Here is a 21675-nt window from a genome sequence, read left to right as displayed (position 1 = left end):
TTATTTTATGGTTACACATATTATTTACAAATTGCATATACAATTATGTGGTTATTTTATAGGCTTGTTTTTTTTTTCAGTTCTTTTTTCATTCAGTATCATTAATATTGCGTTCAATTAAAAAATTGTACGAAATTACTTTATATTATTTATATATTTATATATATTATTTATATATAATAAAATAATAAATAATCATTACAAAGCATTTTTGGTTTCGGTTTTTGGCCAGTTACAGAATTTTCAGTTTCGGCTCAGAATTTTTTATTTTGGCACATCCCTACTGAATATGCGTTTGCAGGAGTTTCCTTTTCATACGCAAAACCTTCTTAATTTGCTGCTTATTAATAGTATGGTAGTTGTTAAGTTTAGATATTGGGTAAAATTAGTAATTTAGAATATGGTCATGTAGAATGAGGCATTAATATGTGCTTAATTATTGCTAAAAAATGGCTAATATTCTAGTAATATGCATGCTAATAAGCAACTAATAGCTGTAACCTTGACCAACAGAAACTGCTTGGTTTGAAAGTAACTTATTTATTAGTTCCTTAACTCGACCAAAAAATAAAACTTTTTATTCTGACCACACATTTAATCAGTGGTCTTTCTTGTGTCAGTTTTTTTTAGACCTAGACAGACTTTTGCAACCACTTTCACTCTGCTGTCAATAAAATGTCTTATTCTGACTTTGACTGGAGAGTTCTTTTTGGCCAGCAAAAAAGTTTAGAACCTTGTTGGATTCAAACTCCATCCCTAAGTCCCAAGTTTGTGTTTTTTTCCTTCAGGACAGAGCTCCAAACCCAAAGGACCGGCTCACCGCCACCACCACGCTCACTGTGGATGTGTTGGACGGGGATGACCTGGGCCCAATGTTTCTTCCTTGCAGCCTGGTACACAACACCCGTGACTGCAAACCTCTTACGTACCGTGCCAGCATCCTGGAGCTCACAGATCCGGTGAGCATTTCCTCATCCTATGCTTTTCCAGCTGTGTCTTACGATGAGTATTTACTTTAAGTTTCCTCCTGTATTGTGGCTCCAGCCCGAGAATTTAACTGCCAATGGTTTATAGTTTGTCTGAAGTGTATTTTGCATTTCTGGTCTTGAAGAACATCTCTAATACTTGATGACCAAATGGCTTTGCAGTGTGCAGGCTTCTAGAAATATGGATCGTTTTCATTCTGCTTTCATTAAACATTTTACATATTTCTGTTCATTCCGAGTTGGAAATAATTATATTGAGCTCAACAAATAAGCCAAGAACCGTTTTGGTGAGGGAGTGACTCCTAAAACTGATTTAAACAAACTCAATTATCTGTATGAGACTGATTCATATTTAAAAGAGTCATTTGTTGCAGTTTAGTTCATAAACTAAGAACTGCTCTATTGAATGAGTCATTAAACTGACTTAAATATGTTGTGGATGCAATTTTTTAAAAATGACTTGCTTATTATGTCTTACTGTATGATTGCTGCTTGATCCATTTGAAATGCAATTACAACCATTTTGGTTCTGGTAGTTTTAAAAAATGCGCACAATTCTGAATAAGAACCATTATTTGGCTCATAACCAAAAACACAAGTTGTTATGTTGCCATTACGTGTTAATTAACACCAAAAATGAGTTTGTGAAGTGGAACCTAATATGGATAAATGAGATGATTAAGGGATGATGTATGAGTGAAAGTGAACATGCAGGCAACAAAAATGCAAGTGTAAATAATACAAAAGTCTTATTTTTGTGCTAAACTTTGTCTGGCTCAAGGGCAAAGTGGTGATGGGGTTTTTAGTAACTCAGTTCACGGGTCACTCCTATCTACGATTGCACCTGCAATATTTGCAGCACCAGCGCAGAGCCTTGAGCACTAGGATATCGCCACCCGGCTTATGTGATAAATGCTTCTTTAAAAACATGAAATTATGGCCATGGGGCATACAACCCTAAATCAGCATTTCTATTAGCTTCAGATTTGGTTGATGTATTGAAAACCTGATTTACTTTCAGCCAACTCTCAACAAAATGGTGTTTGACTTGAATATTGCGCATTGTTTTTTTTTGTGCATTTGTAACCTATTTTACTCCAATAATGCGATTGTGCTTATGAGCAAAAAAGGTTAATCAGCAGTAACACGGGTATGGGCATAACCTTATTCATCGAGAGTTAATAAAAAGCGGGAGTTACCAGAATAAAGTTTGCTAGAATAAGGAAAAATGTGAACATTTTTGAACCTCCATTTTGGTATTAATCTCAGTCAGTGGCACTTATTGCTTGTCTGGTCTTCTTCTGGAACTGCTACAACGTTGGAAATTTCTTCTGTTTGAGTCACTCAGTTGGCGGTGTACTTCTTTATATTGAGTTATTGCCATGTTGCTTAACTCAGCTTTGAAGTTTTACATCACAGACAGGTGCTTTAATATTCCGCTTTTCTGATACACTTTGGAATTCATTTGTTCCTCAATGATAGAAAGCTTCTACCAGAGAAAAAAAAAAAAAACCTTCCCAAGCCATTCCACCTTGCTTCACAGTTGAGATGATGAGTGGAGCAGAAATTTGTTGCAAGTAGAGCAAGAGCAAGTAACCAATATTGCAATTTCTTTTTATATCCATGCTTTTTCCCCTATGATTCAGATGCCTGTAGTTTCTGGTATGTTTTCCATTCGTGTTGGTTTATGGTTTTATAAAATACGACATATATGATATTTTAACTGATAAAGAAATCTCAAGCTACAATGTTTTCCTTTCTTCTGTGCGAGGCAAGTGGCATAGACATTCTTCTGAAATTTGTTCTACACAAATATTGTCTTGATAGATGGTCCAAAAGGAGGTTTTTGGCAGCAAGGTTCCCCTAAAACAGTTATTAAAATATTCTAAATAACCTTTTTATTTTACTATAAAGAAAAACCTTTTAGAAAGATCGTAGATATTAAAGGTTTTCATGGTTCTTCATGGATGCAAATAAAGATCCTTTATTTCTGAACTTCTATTTTTGAAGCTAACAACAGCAGCACATCATTTTAGTTTACATTCTTTTTATAGCTTTCAAAATGAATAAATGAGACTGGTAAGGGAAAAGCTAGGTGCTGCCAATTGGTTGTTCAAGAAACATGAATTTGCCGGCTCTTAAAGCTTATGTAATGTAGTGTTAGTTGCATAAGACTTTGATTGGACACATTAAATAAGCTGCATAAAAGGGATTCAGATTTATTTATTATTTTTTCTTTCCCGGATAGAAATCTAGCAACTGTCTTTATATGAAAAATAACATTTTTTTTTGTTATAAGCCCCAGCGTGTTAATACAGTCAAGCTGTCAGTCAGCAAAGTATGTTAATAGTGCTAAAAGCACGAAAAGCTAAAAGCATTACGAGGCAGATAATTCACAGGTAATTAGTTTAACACTTCAAACACGAGAGGTGACAGTGATTCATTGATTAAATGTTCCTAATTTAAATGTAAAACAGATAGCTTGTTAACAGTGTACTGAAGAAAACTTTTTTTTAACAACTACTACAGGAACATTCAGTTTTTTTTTTTTGTATAGCATGAGTTATTTCCTTATCTTTCACACTTTTTTCATTTGTTAATTAGGCTCGGAAAGTCCCAGAACCTTGTAAAAGAAAAAAGTTGCATAAAAGTTTTCCCCAACGGTAGCACAAGCAAACTGAAAGCTTTGTGTTAGTGTTAGTACATTAGCGCTTTAGCTCTTTCAGCCCATTTGCCCTATATCCATGCTTGTCTGACAGCCAGAGTGAGCAAAGAGGTGCTCTAAATCATGTTTACTTTAACATTTTGAGCCGTTTGACTTCGGGCCAGCAGATGCATCCAAGGACACGTTTTAGAGGAGCTGTGTTGTGCGTGGCCAATGATTAGGTATTCTAAAGCTCAGCCACCTTTATCAGCTGTCAGAGGAGCTGCACTCTGCTCTGTGTGCCATTACTCAGGTGGTCAGTTCACTCCACAGCTTTTCACTTCCATGTGTCCCCCTCTTCGTTTTAACACGTCGGCACTCCCCGGCGTTGCTCTTCTCTTTTTCTTACTGCTCATGATATGCTTCAGGAGTATATCCGTCCCTCTGCAACAGACCGGCTGTTTTCAAAAAATTGCACCTTCGGGGTATCAATTTGGCCAAAAGAGGGAAATATAGTAAAATTAAACTTTTTATACAAATGTGTTATATGACATGAATCGCATGCTTTGAATCATTTTTATCATGGCAAATGAGGAAATTATAATATAAATATTTGTATATATAATATCAATATACATTCGAAAGTAAGTAAATGAATAAAAAATGAATATCTTACGTATATATAGCTGTATGTAACTTTTGATAATTATTTAAGAATAGTTAAATAATTTAATTTACACACACTCTTTGTATAAAATGTAAGAATACTTAAGAATAATTTACTCGTGATAATACGTAATACATGTAATAATTATTAATTGGCTGCATTACAAATATATTTATAAATTATATTCATTAATTATATTAATTTTATTTCTATTTTATTGGATTTTATTCATTGTGTGTGTTATATATATATATATATATATATATATATATATATATATATATATATATATATATATATATATATATATACATTTACAAATTATATTAATATTCTCGAAAATTTTTGTATGTTTATTTGTATTATATGAATTATATGAATGCTTTATCCTGAAGATGAATCTAAAACAAATGTGACATTAAAAATATATCGGATTTATAGATATAGATTAGACATATAGATAGATAAAGATCAAGAAGGCTAAATCGTTTTCACAGTGTGCCTTCATATCACCTTGCACTATTTTGACGTATATATATATATGTACATGCACGCAACCACACCTAACCACAAATTTACAGCATCCTCAACAATCGTTTTTTTTTTTTTTTTTTCATCTGAAAAGCTTTTTCCTTTAAGAGGCGGCATGTTTCTGAGCAGTTCAGCAGAAGAGACACGCATCTGTTGCACAACAGAATGGCGTGTGGAAAGCGAGAGGAGCGTAGACTCTTTCACCTAGACAAACTGATCGTGTCTGACAGGTGTTTTATTCGTTCTCTGAGAGCTTCTCCACTCCTAACACAACATGAAAGGTCAAGCAAAGCCGGCCTCAAGTGGCGGCCGCCTCGCGTTTGCCATCTCTTCCCGGGTAGGCCATCTGAAATGGATACTGCATCTACAGAGTCAAATACCTTTGGGGAAACCAATGAGTGTAAATGCCACATAGGAGGATCCGGGACTGAAGAAATTAATAGCTTTTTTCAGAGTCTACTGGCTATTTTGGCTGTTTGATGTCCTCTCCCGTTCCTACGTATGGATGATTATTGAGCATACGCGCGCAGGATTTGCTGTAATGGCTTTTCCTCATTTCACCACACACCTGAAATGATGTGAGAAAGCAGCGGACGTTGTGATCCAGGTGATGTTTCATAAATCCTGTAATGGCAATGATTAGGTAATCTTCTGCTTTTGCCATGTGCGTTTCATGTGTCGAGGGCATCCATTACTCTGTCACCATCACAGAGAGTTCTGCAGTTTTAAGTGCTCAAATCTATCTGTGCATATATGTGCATGATATTATATATTACCGCGTTGTATGTGTGATACGCGTGTCATATTTATATATGTATTTTTTTGGTAAAAGTTTACTTTAAGGAGTCCTTATTACATGCACTTACTATTATAATAACAATAAATTATTCTTAATTACAAACCCTAATCCTATCCCCATGTAGGCCTAGTTAATTAATATTACTCAGTACTTAAATGTATAATTACACTGTACCTGTTCCCTTTTTTATATGCAGTTATACACATTTCTGTAAAATACACATTTATACATATATACATTTAAGTACTGAGTAATATTAATTAACTTTTAAAATATATAGTGAATACATAGTGAATGCATCAAAAAAAAACTGAAGATAAACCTCTCTAATTCTATGTGTAATATTTTTTTTTTTTGCTGTCACACCATAGGACACATTTTATTTTTAATATGCACTTCAAGGTGGAGTGTGTATATTTAATGTTTTACAAATTTATCACAAATAAAACAACAGTTAAACAATAATAAGTAAGCTTATTAATAATTTTAAATAAAAAAAAAATGCTGTGTAAACTTTAATTTTGCAGTCAACAGACAGAGTATTAAATCTGTATTAGCCGGTTTAATAAGTTCTTTTTATCCCAGCAGGGGTCTGAATGTATTATACTGGAGTAGATGGTGCATGTGGACTCTCTGTGGAAAACCATCCTGGAGTCAGGCCAGTCTTATCTAAAGGGCAGTGGACGGGGATGACAACACTTTTTGAAACTCTAATTTGGTTATTTGGCCAGTTTATTGCTTCAGCGGCTCACTGTGCTCATGGTGGGAGGTTAATAAGACGCCAGTAATGAGCCACGTTCCTCATTAATTACTGTAATAAAATACGGGGTTCAAAGATCCCATATTGGCCGAGCTCATCTCACCCTCCCGGACACTTAGGCCAGAAACATAGTCTGCTCAGGGTCATAAATAAGCAACACAACATGGTAATGAAAAGAAATATTTCTTGAGCATCAAATCAGCATATTAGAATGAATCCTGCAGAATCATGCGTGGAGTAATGATGAAAATTAGGTAGGCCATCACGGGAATAAATTACTCTAGGAACATATTTAAATAGAAAAAAGATTTTTTAAATTGTAATAAAATGTTCTGTCTAAAATTAACTGTAATTAAATAAAATAATAATGTAATAAATGTAATAATTAAATACATTAATTAAATTAAGCCCTTATAATTACCTAACTGTTAAAAGTAACTAATAGTGTTACTTAGTTACTTGCAATAGACTATTAATGTGTGATTTTCTTCGTCAGCTGGGTCGGAATTTTAGTTTTTTAATAACAAAAAATCCCAAAGTTATATTTCTGGCAACTTTCTCACCAATAGGGTTAATAATAAGCCTCGTTTGAAAAAGTAGCTCAGATATTTTCTTATAAATTTAACGTGTTACTTCTAATGCATTAACCCCAACAATGAATGTACGCTTATAAGATCCTCAAACTGTTGTGCCACCATTGCAACAACAAAAACTGTATTAAAAACCGATTATAGCTCTCTGGGACTTGCATTACATTTTGAATTGCATCGTGACATATTTCAGCAAAGAGTTGCATGAACTTGCATAGGGAAAAGCGCTAGCAGTTACTTTTTAAGGGCCTTTGGGTATATTAACATAACAGCTCTATACACTTGTCAGTACTCTTTGAAGAGCTAAGTACGGTTCCGTTCATATAAAGTTCAGTTATGAAAGCAAGTGACAACCACATTCTGTAACCAAAGTGACTACCTGCAATTTTCAAGGGTCATGACTGAATGTTTAGAGTGTGTTCGGTTGGTAAGTGCTGTATTAACAGAAAAAACAGTCTGCAATTAGCTGCCTGTCATGTCACTGACATACATGTGACATAAGAGCTTGCGTCGCGGTTTATTGTTCAGCTGTCAATCACTAATATTACTGGCTGTCAACCTATGTCAGGTTAGAAAAATGTCTGAAATGCGGCTATTGTGTGGCTGTTGAACGAGACCGAAATCCCATTCTGTTTGGGTTCAGGAGGGAGTAACACACACACACACACACACACACACACACACACACACAATCAATAACTTTACGGCCACATATATGATCAAATGCAAGCTGAAAAAATCAGCAACAGAAATATGTTGTCAAATTTACTATACCACATTCATATAGTTTAATAGTTTACATTTTTGCCATTGTTATGCAGCTTAATATTTTTGTATTAATCTGCAAATTTGTGACAATGATTGGCATCAGTTATATTTTTATACAGTATTTGATCAGCTCCTACTGTAATTACAGCAAAAATTGAGTTATAACTATTAATGAATGCTAAAAGTGAAGGCTGAAATGAAGGCTAAAACTAAAACTATTCAAAATAGAAATGAAATAAATCTTAAATATGATTATAAGATATACATATACAAATGAAAAAAATAATAATAAAAGAAGTTACTAATTGCTAAATGATTAAACTTGAAATAAATAAAAGTGCATAATGAAATGGCTCTAAAAATAAAACTATAAAATATAAACAAAATATAGTATATAAATAATATTTAGAAGGCTTTCTTTTGTATTGCTATTTAAATGAGGTTGGGTTTAGAAGATATCATGTGAAGTTTGTCCCAAACCCTAAAGTGTTTTAGATTTAGTTTGAATAATTTTATGCATTTCAAACATTGATATTCATGTTCATGTGACCAAGCAAAGCTCTAGGTAATGTGAAACAAAGCCCACTGCATTACAGCCTAGTTTCTTTTTTTTCCAAGGACAAATTCAAATGAATCGTGAGCTACTTTGGCTTACGATGACGCGCATAAGTAATATCAAATGTATTACTGTAAATAAGTCATTTTCCCCTAAGTATTTTTTCCCAGGACTGTACACATGCAGCATTTGTGTGCATAATGGATGACTAAGGGAGTATTATGGGTAATCACGCCCGGCGAAGACCCCACAGGCTTGTGATTTACTGTTGTGAGAGGCATTATAATTGCAGGGGCTGGGAATTACAGGGCAACCATGAGAAATAAATCTTAGCCATGCTGATTTTCTGCTGCTGCTTATTAAGTCTAGGAGGAATACATGCGTTTGTTTGTCCAGTTACCTTTTTGTTTGCAGCATAGCCGAGATTGGGTAGTGTGTTCTGTCCTGCTGAAATGAAAAAAATGAAAGTCTTATCTTTTTCATCCACGATAGCACACATACATCTCGGAGATGTCTATTTGATGTCTGCATTTACACTTGCAAGACGTATTTAGAATTATTTAGGGCGTGCTCGTTGGATGTTTCCTTAATAAACGTCTATTAGATGTCTTTAAGATGTTAGAATGTATGTAAAACTGACATCTGTAAGACGTCTTCCAGACATTTTAAGCTTTCCAGATCGAGAGACGTATGTGCGCTACCTGGGATTGGATTTGATGTTCGTAATTTGCGGTGTATTTGGAGATTATTTCCAGCGTTTCATGCTTACATCTGACTCGAAGTTCTGTAAATCGTTGTTTACTTCATTTTCAATCAGTAGTGCTTTAAAGCCTTTTCCTATTTCCCTGTAGCCTTAAAAATAAGAACGTTTAAAGCAATGCCACAGAAGAAGTCTTTTGGGTTTACCAAAGAACCTCAAAGAATAGACAGTTTTCTTAGTTTTAAGAACATTTTATTAATCTAAAGAACTACCCTTTCATGGAATGGAAATTTTTCATGGAAGTAAAAACCATATTTAACCAAATCTATTTATTCTGTGTGATTGAAAATTTCTGTGTTTTACCACTTCGCATTCATCATTCACTCACATCCTTGTCAATGTCGTGTTTCAGAATAGTAACCGATATAAAACATTATAAAAGCTTTTAGTTGCGTTAGTGAAAATGATTCTATTCTATATAATTAGTTACTACATTTAAGTATCTTTTTGGCTATTTCACAGTGTATTAAAATTATTACCAACTTTTACTCGCTACTTGAGAGCATTTCTTAAATAATTACATGCACTATTTACTCCACTGCAACTGTGATAAGTAATGCAATTACTTGTTACATTTTGCATGACACCTTACTTTTCCTGCAGCGGTTTATTTCTGCTGCAAAGGAAGTGATATCGCCATCTGCGGGGGATTGAGGGTACTATATTTTGTGCGTTTTGCCCTTACTCACCCAAACTAGGCTATTGTACTTGAGTGTAAGCGCATTAGTAGGAAGTTGTGGATCTCATGTGTTTGAAGTATAAAATGAGGACGTGTCTGAGACCTTTTTGAAGGATGTTGCTTTACGCATGCCCTTTTTTGAGTACTTGAGCTTTCCTGAGTGTTTGCAGATGTTTAAGAGGCTGTTGTGTCAGCCTTGATTGACTGCAATATTGAGGTGATGTTTCTTGAGTGTTGATGGCTAGTGCATTTTCGAGCCCACATTCTGTATGAGTAAAATACTTACGTGCTATTAAAATCAGATACCCGATTCACGTTGTAGTTGGTAAACTGTAACTTGTAATAGAGTCATTCTGCTGTATGGTATCTGTACTTCCACTCAAGTACAGTTTTCAGGTACTCTTTACACCTCTGCTGATCATTGTAAACATAACGGTTTTCTTCTTCTTCGTTATTGCTTAAGTATAAAGAAAACAAGTCCCCCGACTCGCTATTATTTGTCAGGTGTATTCAAGATACTGGCAAATAAAACATGATTTAGTGTATAACGATTATTCACGAGTTTGCTTTTTGCTTTAAATCTACACAGATTTGTCTTAAAATAATAAAATGAATGAGTTAAACATAATTTTTTACCTGCATTTGTTAATTTTAAAACCTGTTGGTAACCAAACAGCTAGTTGTAGCTATGCTCTATGATGATTAATCAAAACGTCGTATTGAATCTTCCATTTCTCTCTGGCTCCGCCTACTAGTTTGTGTTAATTTGACTCCACCTTTGAGTGCCACGCCCACATCTCAATATCCAATCAACAATCGAGGCACAGTCCACACCCTGTATTTCTGTTAATCCATTATACATGGATGTACGTCACAGCTGATTTAGGTTTTTTTTGTTTTGCGATATTAAGGACGTGTCAGGCATTTTGCTTGTCGGTGTTTGTCTGAAGATCCTGCCACCCAAGTGGACAAATGTTCTTTCAGAAGAGAGTTCTGGCAGAGCTGTCTTGAGGATTAGTTTCCCCCTGCTCTTTGCTGACTTGCAGAGCAGCTTTTTGTGTACTTGCAGCTTCATTTTCACCAAGGCGTCTCTGAGTTCACCCACGCCACTCACTGTAACACTGTCATTTTCCAGAGGCGGCTTGAATTATAGATGAGCATATTTACTGACTGGTGATATTATGGCTGAGACAGAGAGGGAGAGGGGCAGGGGGAGATTTACTTATCCCTCGGGCACAGGAAATGTTGGAGACGGGTCTCTGGAGCTCATAAACGAGAGAGTGTAAATGTGGCCTTGAATTCTGCGGACAAACATCTGCGGCTCATTTGCAGCAAGTGACGGGAATGTTGATGCAGCTCCTCCATGTGATCATTGTGTTGTCGCTTTGTTCCCTGATAAATTTATGTGGCGTGGATCTCCCCTCACCATCTGCTTTCCTCTGAATTTGCAAGTGCATATGTTGCGATGACGTAACATGACAGCGCCAAAATGCCTTTATTGCTACTACGCCACAGCAGAGAAATAAAGTGTCATTATTGTTTATCTTGTATCATTGTGCTGTGTGTCTGTTGTCATTGTTTCTTTTTTACCTGCACGTCTATCGAGTCATTACACTTACACCATATCTTGATTTCAGCTGTTTTTATTGTTTTTTTTCTCCCAAAATCCAACATGAATACTACGTAAACATTCAGAAAGTGTCTTTATCCCTCTCTCTCTTTCTTTCTCTCAGTGTAAATAATGAATCTCCACCTTGTCTCTTTTCCAGAGTCGAGTAAACCCTGTCAACGTGACTCCTCCCATTCAAGCTGTGGATCAAGACAGAAACATCCAGCCTCCGTCAGACCGCCCGGGAATCCTGTACTCCATTCTCATCGGTAGGTCCCCGTCAGCCTCTCTGTACCCTATATTGAGTCGCTACCGGCATACAAGGCCACACTGTGCAGGAAAGTCAGAGCGGAGCGGCGGGTCGGAAATTCAGCGGGAGTCAAATGCATTTATGCCGTGGGTAAGGTGCGCCCACCCACTGTGCTTTGAGATGAAACCTGGAAGCGCAGCAGCGGGCTCAGGGAACCATGCTGATCACGACCTGAGTTGAGGAACTAAAGAGCACCGCCGGAATGGTTAGACCTCCAGTCAGGGATATGTCAGAACATATTGTAGGTCACAGCCGTGCGGCTCGATATGACAACACCATAATGCTTTTAACTATCAACAAAGCATTCGATATCGTGTGCCGCTATTTATAGAGAATGTGCATTAGTGGTTTTGTTTTGCCTTTTCTGTTTGAAGTATGCCTATGAAAATGAATACGCTACTGAATATGTCTCAAAATCACGGTGGCCCGGTGAGTTATTATGTTCTCTGGAAAGCAAGTCGTTCGTCTTATGCGTCCCTTCATTTATTCTTCAACTTTTGTTTTTTCCAGGGAAGCCTGCGTCATATGCAGAGTATTTCTCCTTGAATCAGACCACAGCTGAGCTTCAACTCCTGAAACCCATCAGCAGGGAGAAGTACCAGCATTTGGACTTGGTAATCAAGGTAATAACCACAGCATAAACAACAAAAATGGTTCATATTATAAATTAATAAATGGTAAATCACTGGGGGAAAAGCGTACATGGGCCTACATGATTGTCAAAATCAGCAAAAACTAAATAAAATGAGAAAATACATGCATTCGTGCAAATATGAACAAATGCCTGTATAATCATTAAAAAGAATATATATATATATATATATATATATATATATATATATATATATATATATATATATATATATATTAATAAAAAATATATATAATTAAATGTATTTTGTCAATACATTATATATTGCTATATACATTTACTAACTAAACAAAAATAAAAACTAATGGATAGAAATATTAAGCAACAGAGAAGAAACAAAAAAACAAACACAAATGAATGAATGAATGAACTCTCAGTATAACGAATTGTTTTTTTTATATATAAAAAGGTTTATGTTATAAATTTATTTAGAAATAAATGTATCCAGGCATGACTATAACATTTGTAGTGATTACGAACATTTATTAGCTAAACGCATTTGTTGGAACTCTGGACATACCAAGCCTAATTGTAATATCATAACAATATCTGATATGATTTCCATTATTGAATAAAGATCGGAGTCGTCTTTCCACTATTTTAACACATATATGACAGAAGTATGAAAATGTACCACATAACTAGCAACGACACAGATCTCAGAGGGGAAATCATGGAACAGAGCCAAGCATGTTCATTAGTGTAGAAACTGAACATCAGGGTGCAGAATGTTAGTCTGTGCAGGTACGGGGTGATGATCCGTAAAGAACACCATACATGCCATCGGCCTTTTCAGTAGGAAACACGTGGTGGACATGAACTGGCTGTTGAACCCTGTAGCTCCTCTCAGGAACAAAAAGCGCAAGACTATCTGCATAAAAGCGATACTGCTAGGCTTCATGAGTGCGAATCGATTCAGTTCTAATTGACTACAGGGATAATCCTGAGAATATTTACTCACTTTCGCGACATTTTCCAAGCGATTATCTGCTGTGGAAAACAAAAAGAGCGCGGATGTAATTCGAGAGCTGCAAGAAACGGCATCATTTTCAGATGTAAATTACCTGTTGGTCTGTTCACCACACAGGATGACTGCGTGACTTACATGAAGAAGGTAGAAGGTCGTATGCAGCATTTTCATGGTGCTTTCGTGCAGATTTTGTGTTTTCCCCTCTTTTTTGGAGCCGCTGGCCACTGCCTGTTTTCAGCGTATGGAAAAGAGAAGAGTGAACACCGTTGAACTCCTTGTTACAAGAAAGTCTCCCGTAATGCTGCTATTTCTGACCCTCTCTCTTTTCTAGCCCTATTTAAAGCGTCGCGTGTACAGCAGGGTTTATTTGAAATGAGTAGAATATACAGGGGAGACATCATGTTTCCTGTGACTGCCCAAGCCAGACTAACTCCATTGGCCAGTTGCTTTCAGGCTTTCACGCTGACAGTTCTAGAGTTTATATTTGGCTATTAGACCTTTTCCATTATGTAAAGAACAAGCACAGCATTAGGTTGCACAATTAGTCCATTAGCAATGAAACCGCACACCGTAGGGTGTGTTGAAAACAAGATAAAGAATATGCAGACCATTCTCTATACTGTATTCAAAGCTGATATGTATGCATACACAAATATGTATGTTAAATAATAATACAACCTTACATTGTAACACAGACTGCCAGGTACAGTAGTAGAAGTATTATTATGATATCATGCAGTGTTTGTGTGTTGTGAGCATATTGGTATATTAAAAGAATCACACTAAGAATTGTTATTTATTTATTTATTGATGGATAGATTGATTCATTCTTAATTGTAGTAATAATAATGTATTATTGTTGTTATTATTATTATATAGTACCACTATATGATCTATATTATGTTCTTTATATGTGTATAATTTTTGAATGTCTTCTGCTGCACATTTCACGGCGCAGTGTCCTGAGAGCTATACTAACATACTAATACTTCAGATAATACATACATAATTACAATAATTTTTAAATTGTTGTTTTTATTATTTAGTGAATTAATGAATCAATCAATCAATAATCAATCAGTGAATGCAAAATACTAGCTGACAATATAATGACATGATTTTTGGATTTTGTCTGCTCACATTTTATTGTGAAAAAACAATAATAATAATAACTGCAATAAATGGGGGTAGATTGATAGTCACCGTCCCTAGAACATGCATCTGTTACCATGGAAGGAGATTAAAGAGTGTCAGTTTTTTTTAACCTTTAAATAAGATTTTATTCTGTTCCTATTTTAAGGCTCCCGCAACCAAACTGTAATGTTAGCTCCGGTAGGATATATTCATGAATGTACTGCTGTACACGAGATCAAATGAACGATATACTTCACACTGTATCACAGAGTGCCAGGTACAGTAGTTTTGCCTCTGCAAATCAGTGTAAGATCAGCAACAGAGTAACTCTTAGTTTTTCCTAAGGGAATTTCAGTTGTAGCACCACACAGATGAAATCCGTCCTATTGTGACAACAGCATGTCAGCCTGCCAGTCAAGATCTCAGTTTCAAAGCTAAAGCAGCGGGGCTGAGCCCCCGTTTGAGTCCCCTCAAAATCCAGTCACGTAGTCCGTATGCTACAAGAATCCCGAAAATTCATCCGTTTACACGTGTCTGTCAGTTGGATTCTGTAATGCTTCAAATATACAGTGACCCCAAAGTATATAGACGCTTAAGCCATACTTATAAATGTCATTGTTTAGAATGGCAGCGACATGCCATTTTTATGTTTAGTATGCATTGGACCGTCAGTCAACACTCTTTGTGGGGCGGAACCCGGACCTTCGCTAGACTGAAACTGGCTTTATTGACAGAAATATAATCGCTTTCTGTAGCTTTAATTATCTCTTTAATAATGCCCCACAGTGAGCCAAGTATACATCGCTCCACCAAAATATTCTAAATCGTTTCTTATTTTTAAGCATTCCACAAAAATGCCTGCAAGGTTTCGATTTAAGCATGAGAGGTAATCTAGTTGATGCAATGAGTTTTTAATATTTTGATGAGTTACGTGTTTATTACGCTAGATGCTGCCTATTCGTTCATATTTGCAGTTCTGTCGAGTCTTGTTGACTCTGATTCTGTATTCCTTACCTTTGAATGCCACTCTCAACTCAGGCCCCTAAAGTGAGAGTGATGATATAGTCACTTGCATATTACAGCAGGACTGAATTCATCTGTAGTCATACTTGAGTGAACAGCTTAAGGACTTTTCTACAGTCTTGCTATTTATATATTTGTCAGTAAACCGCACCAAAACTGATAAAGTATTAGGTATGCACATCTTTACAGATTAATTTTTTCCACCGGCTTATTGCTATTGCAGTTAAATAAGCTCCGTTTGGTCATAGAGATTCAAATTTTTTATGAATTTCGAAACCTACGGTAAATATAACGATCGGAAGTAAAGGATAGCAACAAATTACACCACGGACTTCAACATCACCAGCATTAAGTTTCTGACAGCTATCTCAGTCTTTAGAGATCTCTAAAGAAGTAAGAGTTAGAACAGTTTGGACAAACATGATCACAAACACGAAATTGGAGAGATTTTTCCAGTTCAATTATCCAATTAAATGTCTTGAACAACCTTTGTTCTACTATTTAGCCACTTTGTTTTTCAACCGCCTTTTTCAAGCCAAAATCTAATATTGTGTTACTTAATTTCAGGCATTTAAATAAAACCCATTGAATTCAGGACAATCGAAAAAGAAGCGCTAAAATTCTACAGTAACTTGTTTCCTGGTTTTGGCCTGCAAAAACACACCGAACTCTTTTTTTTCATTGTCATGTCCATGCTGTAAATTTATTAATTTCTAGACAGAGTCTGTCTAGAAGAATGTAACAGCTCTGGTTCAGATTCTTTTGAGCAATTCTTGTTCCTTAGTGGCGTTAATCACTATTTTTTCAGAATAAATATTTCAAAGGAAAAGTAATTCAATGGCAAAACGATAAAGCGTTCAATAATAAAGCGCTCTAAAACAAACCGAATGAACAGCATTATCTACACTGGTGCTGTAAAAGACTTTTGGCGTTAGTTTTAAGACTTAATATGAGCAAAGAGCCACTAAACGAGTCAGTAACTAAAGACGTATAATTTTCACAGTAAATACAAGATTTCTTTTAAACAGACTACACCGATATACCGAAGAAATATTGCATGAAACATTGTCAGAGCATGTATTTAATCTACTTTAGTAAGGATTGCTTATATAATATACCTATAAACAACACATCAGTATCTAAACTGATTTAACGTTCATGTCTTTGATTCATTAAAAATAACTGACTCATTTGAGTAATTTGTGCTGTCTAAGAACTAATACTGATAAATACTGCAGAAAATATTGTCTGTGTGGTATTCAAAATACTTCAAAAAGTGAACAATGAGTCTGCAGCTGAACTGATAAAACTTTCACTGTCATTAAAAGTTGATTCAGTAAAACGAACTGACTCATTAGAGTCATTTGTTGTTGTAAACAAATCACTCTAATTGTACTGTCTGCTTGAACTAGATTCAATAGCAGTGTTGTGCCACTCTTTCATAAATTTTGCAAGAAACATTGTCAGGGTATTTTAGTTCGGTATTTAGTCAACTTCAGAAAGTGTGGAATATGCGTAATATGAATAGTGAGTCAGTAGCTAAACTGATCTAACGTTACAGTTTATAAATCTGGAATTAATTAAAAAATTTATTAGAGTCATTTGTGTTGTAATTAGACTACACTAATCACACAGTGCCACACTAGAATAAATTGGTAACGCTTTGTTTTAAGGTGTCCTTGTTTCACACATTACATGTACTATTATAATAATAAATGATGAAAAAATTAACCCTAAACCCACCCCTAACTATACACAGTAGTAAGTGCGCATAGTTTATTAATAATGCTCAGTACTTAAATGTAATTACACTGGAACACGTACACCTTAAAATATGTGTTTTGCCTAAAAAAATGAAGCACAAGAATTCTTATCTACTTGGAGCCATTAAAATGAGTGGTTTTGAAAATCAATGACATTTTAAACAAAAAAATAATGTATTTTTCTCATTCATTTTTTTATTTTTTATTATTAGGTTCATATAGGTAAAAGTCTTGTAAGCGAATGCCTCTGGTGAGGTAGGAATTTGAGCAATCGTTGCTGCACTAAATATTCAGGCGCTCGGAGCGCTTGGGTGCATGCCAGACTCAGAGAGAATTAAGTTTGGGAATGACCTGAATTAATCAGCCATGGTCTTTATTTAATTTAGAGGGGCAAGTCTGTAGATAGTGTTAAGCCCTCGTATGCCCATAGAGGCTTATCGCATTGCCCTTCTTATATGTGCAGCACGCCGTAATCCAAAAAAGCTGCGTTTCACACCAGTATCCCATCTTAGAGTCAGAATCTCTCAACTCATGGCATTCTTTTCTCTAGGCAGAGCAGGATAACGGACACCCTCTCCCCGCGTTCGCTAATCTCCACATTGAGGTGCTTGATGAGAACAATCAGGCGCCGTATTTCCAGGTGGCCACTTATCATGGATTCATCTCGGAGTCTGCTCCGCTGGGCACAACTATCTCGAGCAGTGCCAATCTCTCCACCCCCCTCGCCATTATCGCCCTGGATAACGACATCGAGGAGGTGAGGAGTCTCTCTTTCTGTGCTCGTGCTCAGACGGCAATCATTTTCACATGTCCCCAAGGGATATGTGTGTGTGTGTGTGTGTGTGTGTGTATAGAAATGTTCCTCTGAAGTTAACCAAAGCTCCTGCTCTATGGAGCATTTAGAAAAGCAAATTAAAATTGAAAACAGCATCAGAGATATGGTCTCAGAGGCTTGCACTTAGAGACTTATTGGGGAGGCGCTTACGCTGTGCTAATGTTCTCCTGAGTGTTCTCTCTTTGCAATTATCGTTGCTTTATAGATGGCAAAGACAAAGTACTTAGTACATAGTGTACTCTGTTAAACATCGTCTACTTTGCTGTTTTGGTGATTTTTATTTATATTTTTTATGATTATTTATTGGTGCTGGAATGCTTATTATTTATAGGATGACAATTTTTTAATGCTTAATATTAATTAATTTATTTATTTATGTATTTATTTATTGAAAACTACTTTGATAAATAGGAAGCTTAAAACATTTCATAATATTATATTATACATTTTAATTAATTATTTACTTTTTTATTACAAAACCAGCAAAAACTGATTTCAAATTCAGGCAAGTTTTCAAATTATTTTTTGAACACCAAAATAATGATTTCTGAAGGATCACGTGACATGATGTAACAGCTTCTAAAAGGAATTCCATCACAGAGGAAAACAAAACAAAATAATCGTAATTATTCCAAAAGTAGCAGCGTGGACATTGGGCAAAATATCTACTTTTATGTTTTAAGAAAGAAGTAGTCATTCAGGTTTTGGAGCGACATAATTGTTAAGTAAACAATTTCAGAATTTGCATTTATGGGTGAACTATCTCTTTAATCCCGTAAGTCTTAGAGATGGAAAACGCTCTGATGTCAAGCATATGTTTTGTCTCCCATCTAAAGCTGAATCCCGGTGATGTGCCTGTAGGTATTAATGAAATTAGTGAGAGACGTGTGAAGTGCTTTCTCTCTCTTCGCTCGTTTTTGCTGTGCTGTGTGTTTGAATCGTTCAATTTGCTTAATGCTTTGCGTGATTACTGCCCTGCTTCTTGTTTATTGATTTTCATTTACATTTTGGGCAGACTGGCAATTGATCTAATGTATCTCATTAATAAATTGGTAATTTTGGAAGACTGCGTTGGAGCATAATGAGGAATTGTTAGTGGAGTTGCAAACAACAGGAGTGTTCAATCTGAAGTGTGTTATCTGTGTGCTATTATAGGCGTAAAATATAGATATATATTTTTAGATTTATGCTCATTTTTATTAATAATATCAGACAGCTACTGTAAAATTCTAAAGTGATTTCATTTCCCAATTTATGGTAAGCATTTACTGAAGCATTTATAGTTATAGCATGATTTTCTGTAAACTTATTATTATTATTTTACATAATAGCAATTATATAAGCCTCGTTACATAAATGTATGCGAATGTAACTCCATTTTAAATCCAATTCAGATGAGATTTTTTACAAAAGTAAACCGCTAAGGTTAACGAGAAGTACTGCTGTAACATTAGTTAAATATATTTGCTATATACATATTGGTTATGTCTCCTTAAATGAGGAAATGCATTGAAAACATGTTACAATTAAAGCTCACACAAAAAAATATATGCGCTGTGTGCTTTTTTAGGAGGTCAGCAGCAATGTCTGCGGAGTGTGGCATGAAAAATGTATGCACTGCAAGGGCATAATGGCTGATTTAATGGTTTCCATAGGTTGTAGCACTGGGGGAATTCCAGCTGGTATAAACTGCAAACAGCTCCTATAGATAATGGTTAGTGGGAATGAAAACAACAGATGATAGTTTAGCACTCATATAGAAAGGTTTGAAACAAAAAGAAACAGTGCACTTATATTTAGTGCATTGATTAATTTAGCAAAACAGGCAGAATGTATTTTTTTCTTTGTCTCTTATGCTCACTAAAGTTTTTTTTTGATAGTAAAAAAACTCTAACATTGTAAATATTATTACAATGAAATCAATCAAATGTAAAAAAATGTAAATAAAAAAAATAAAAAATAAAAATAATAAATAAATAAATATATATATATATATATATATATATATATATATATATATATATATATATATATATATATATATAAAATTATGCATTTATTCACTTTTCATCAAAAAGTGACTGCATTAAAAAAACCACACCTTTGCTTTCTTTTGCCTTAATCCCTGTTTTGTTTGTGCTAATTGAACCACGCCTGAAACGTTAAATTACAAGCACTTCCTGTGTTTATTTGCCTTTTCATGTCGCCTTCGATAAAAGCGTCTGCTAAATGAAAAATAATAACTTATATCTATAAAATAATAGATTATAATTAACCACCATTTATGACACTTAAAGTAATGTTGCTGGTTAATGAGTAATGATTCTGAAAATTCAGCTTTTAGTCACAGGAATGAATTACGTTTAAAATATTTCAAATAGAAAACGGTTATTTTAAATTGTAATAATATTTCACAATATTACGGTTTTGGATCACAAAAACTGCAGCTTTGATGAGGATTAGAAACTTTGAAAAACATTAGAAAAATATATATTATTCCAAAGTGTACATGATAATATTGTGTTTTACCTCAGCGCCGATGCAACATTTAACATCTCAAATGCTTTATTTTTGCACATTTCATAAGCATGAAAGTGCATTTTCAGCTGCTAGATGGGTCTTGTAATGCTGTTGCTCTTGTATAATCTCTTTAGATATTTATGTTCCTTTTTAATTTACTTTGATATTTCAGATAACAGTGTTTTAAACTTCAGAAGTGCTTCAGAAATTTCTTTTAAAAGGTTTGGGGTTGTTTATCTCTCTTTTGATTGGAAATCTCCCTTTTACGCTGCGTTTCTCTAATGCACTGGGTTTTATGAGTGTTTTTTCCCGTCCTTAGCAATTTGTATAGTCATATCCCCAGCATGCTTGATCTTCTGATGTCTCTGCCTTCTGACACGGCAGCTTACGGTGATTTATTTGCACTGCAGACGAAAGATCCCATGGTGCGCGTCTCTCTGGACAACTACAACAGCATCTTTGCAGTGACGCCCAGTGGGATCTCACGCTACCTGACACTACTGAGGCCCGTGGACCATGAAGAACAGCCGAGTTATGCCTTCACGGTAAGGGCTCCGTGCCACCGTTTCTTGACAAGCCTGCTTAGCTCTGTCTCCGTCACTGGGGCTTGCGGCTTTCATGTGGAGGACTTTGTCTAAACTCGCTTCTCCACACACTACTTGACTTTTCACTCCGGGGTTATTTTTAAACTGCACGCTGCACTAAAGGAATTCTAATCGAGTGCAAACCATGTGGTTATAAAGATTCTCTATGCAAGTGGCAGCTTTCTTTCATTGTTGTATCGATTTGTTGAAAGCTACGTGTGACCCTGGAGCACAAAACCACTTTTATGTCGCTGGGATATGTTTGTAGCAATAGCCAAAAATACGCATGGGTCAAAATAATCGATTTTTCTTTTATGCTGACAATCTTTAGGGTATTAAGTAAAGATCATGTGCCATTAAGATATTTAGTGAATTTTGTTACATAAACATATATAAAAATGTACTTTTGATTAGTAATATGCATTGCTAAGCGCTTCACTTGGACAACTTTAAAGGCAGTTTTCTCGGTATTTAGATTTTTTTGCACCCTCAGATTCCAGATTTCAAAATTTCGGCCTATCCTGACCACACAGTA

The 21675-nt window shown here is 35.3% G+C and overlaps 1 protein-coding gene across 7 annotated transcripts in view; it reads left to right on the top strand.

The window, feature by feature from the left end:
• pcdh15b (protocadherin-related 15b) overlaps positions 1 to 21675 on the top strand; it is a 156658-nt gene that overhangs the window by 44391 nt on the left and 90592 nt on the right. For all 7 annotated transcript variants that reach the window (XM_043254465.1, XM_043254464.1, XM_043254466.1 and 4 more), the window contains 5 exons: positions 789 to 959; positions 11510 to 11618; positions 12170 to 12282; positions 17752 to 17958; positions 20967 to 21101. In XM_043254465.1, coding sequence (XP_043110400.1) covers positions 789 to 959; positions 11510 to 11618; positions 12170 to 12282; positions 17752 to 17958; positions 20967 to 21101 — 735 coding nt within the window. The remainder of the gene's footprint in view (positions 1 to 788; positions 960 to 11509; positions 11619 to 12169; positions 12283 to 17751; positions 17959 to 20966; positions 21102 to 21675) is intronic.

This window comes from Puntigrus tetrazona, chromosome 12 (assembly GCF_018831695.1).
Source record: "Puntigrus tetrazona isolate hp1 chromosome 12, ASM1883169v1, whole genome shotgun sequence".
NCBI lineage: Eukaryota > Metazoa > Chordata > Actinopteri > Cypriniformes > Cyprinidae > Puntigrus > Puntigrus tetrazona.
The sequence above is the reverse complement of the archived record's forward strand: the minus strand, read 5'-3'. Positions and strand labels throughout refer to the sequence as shown.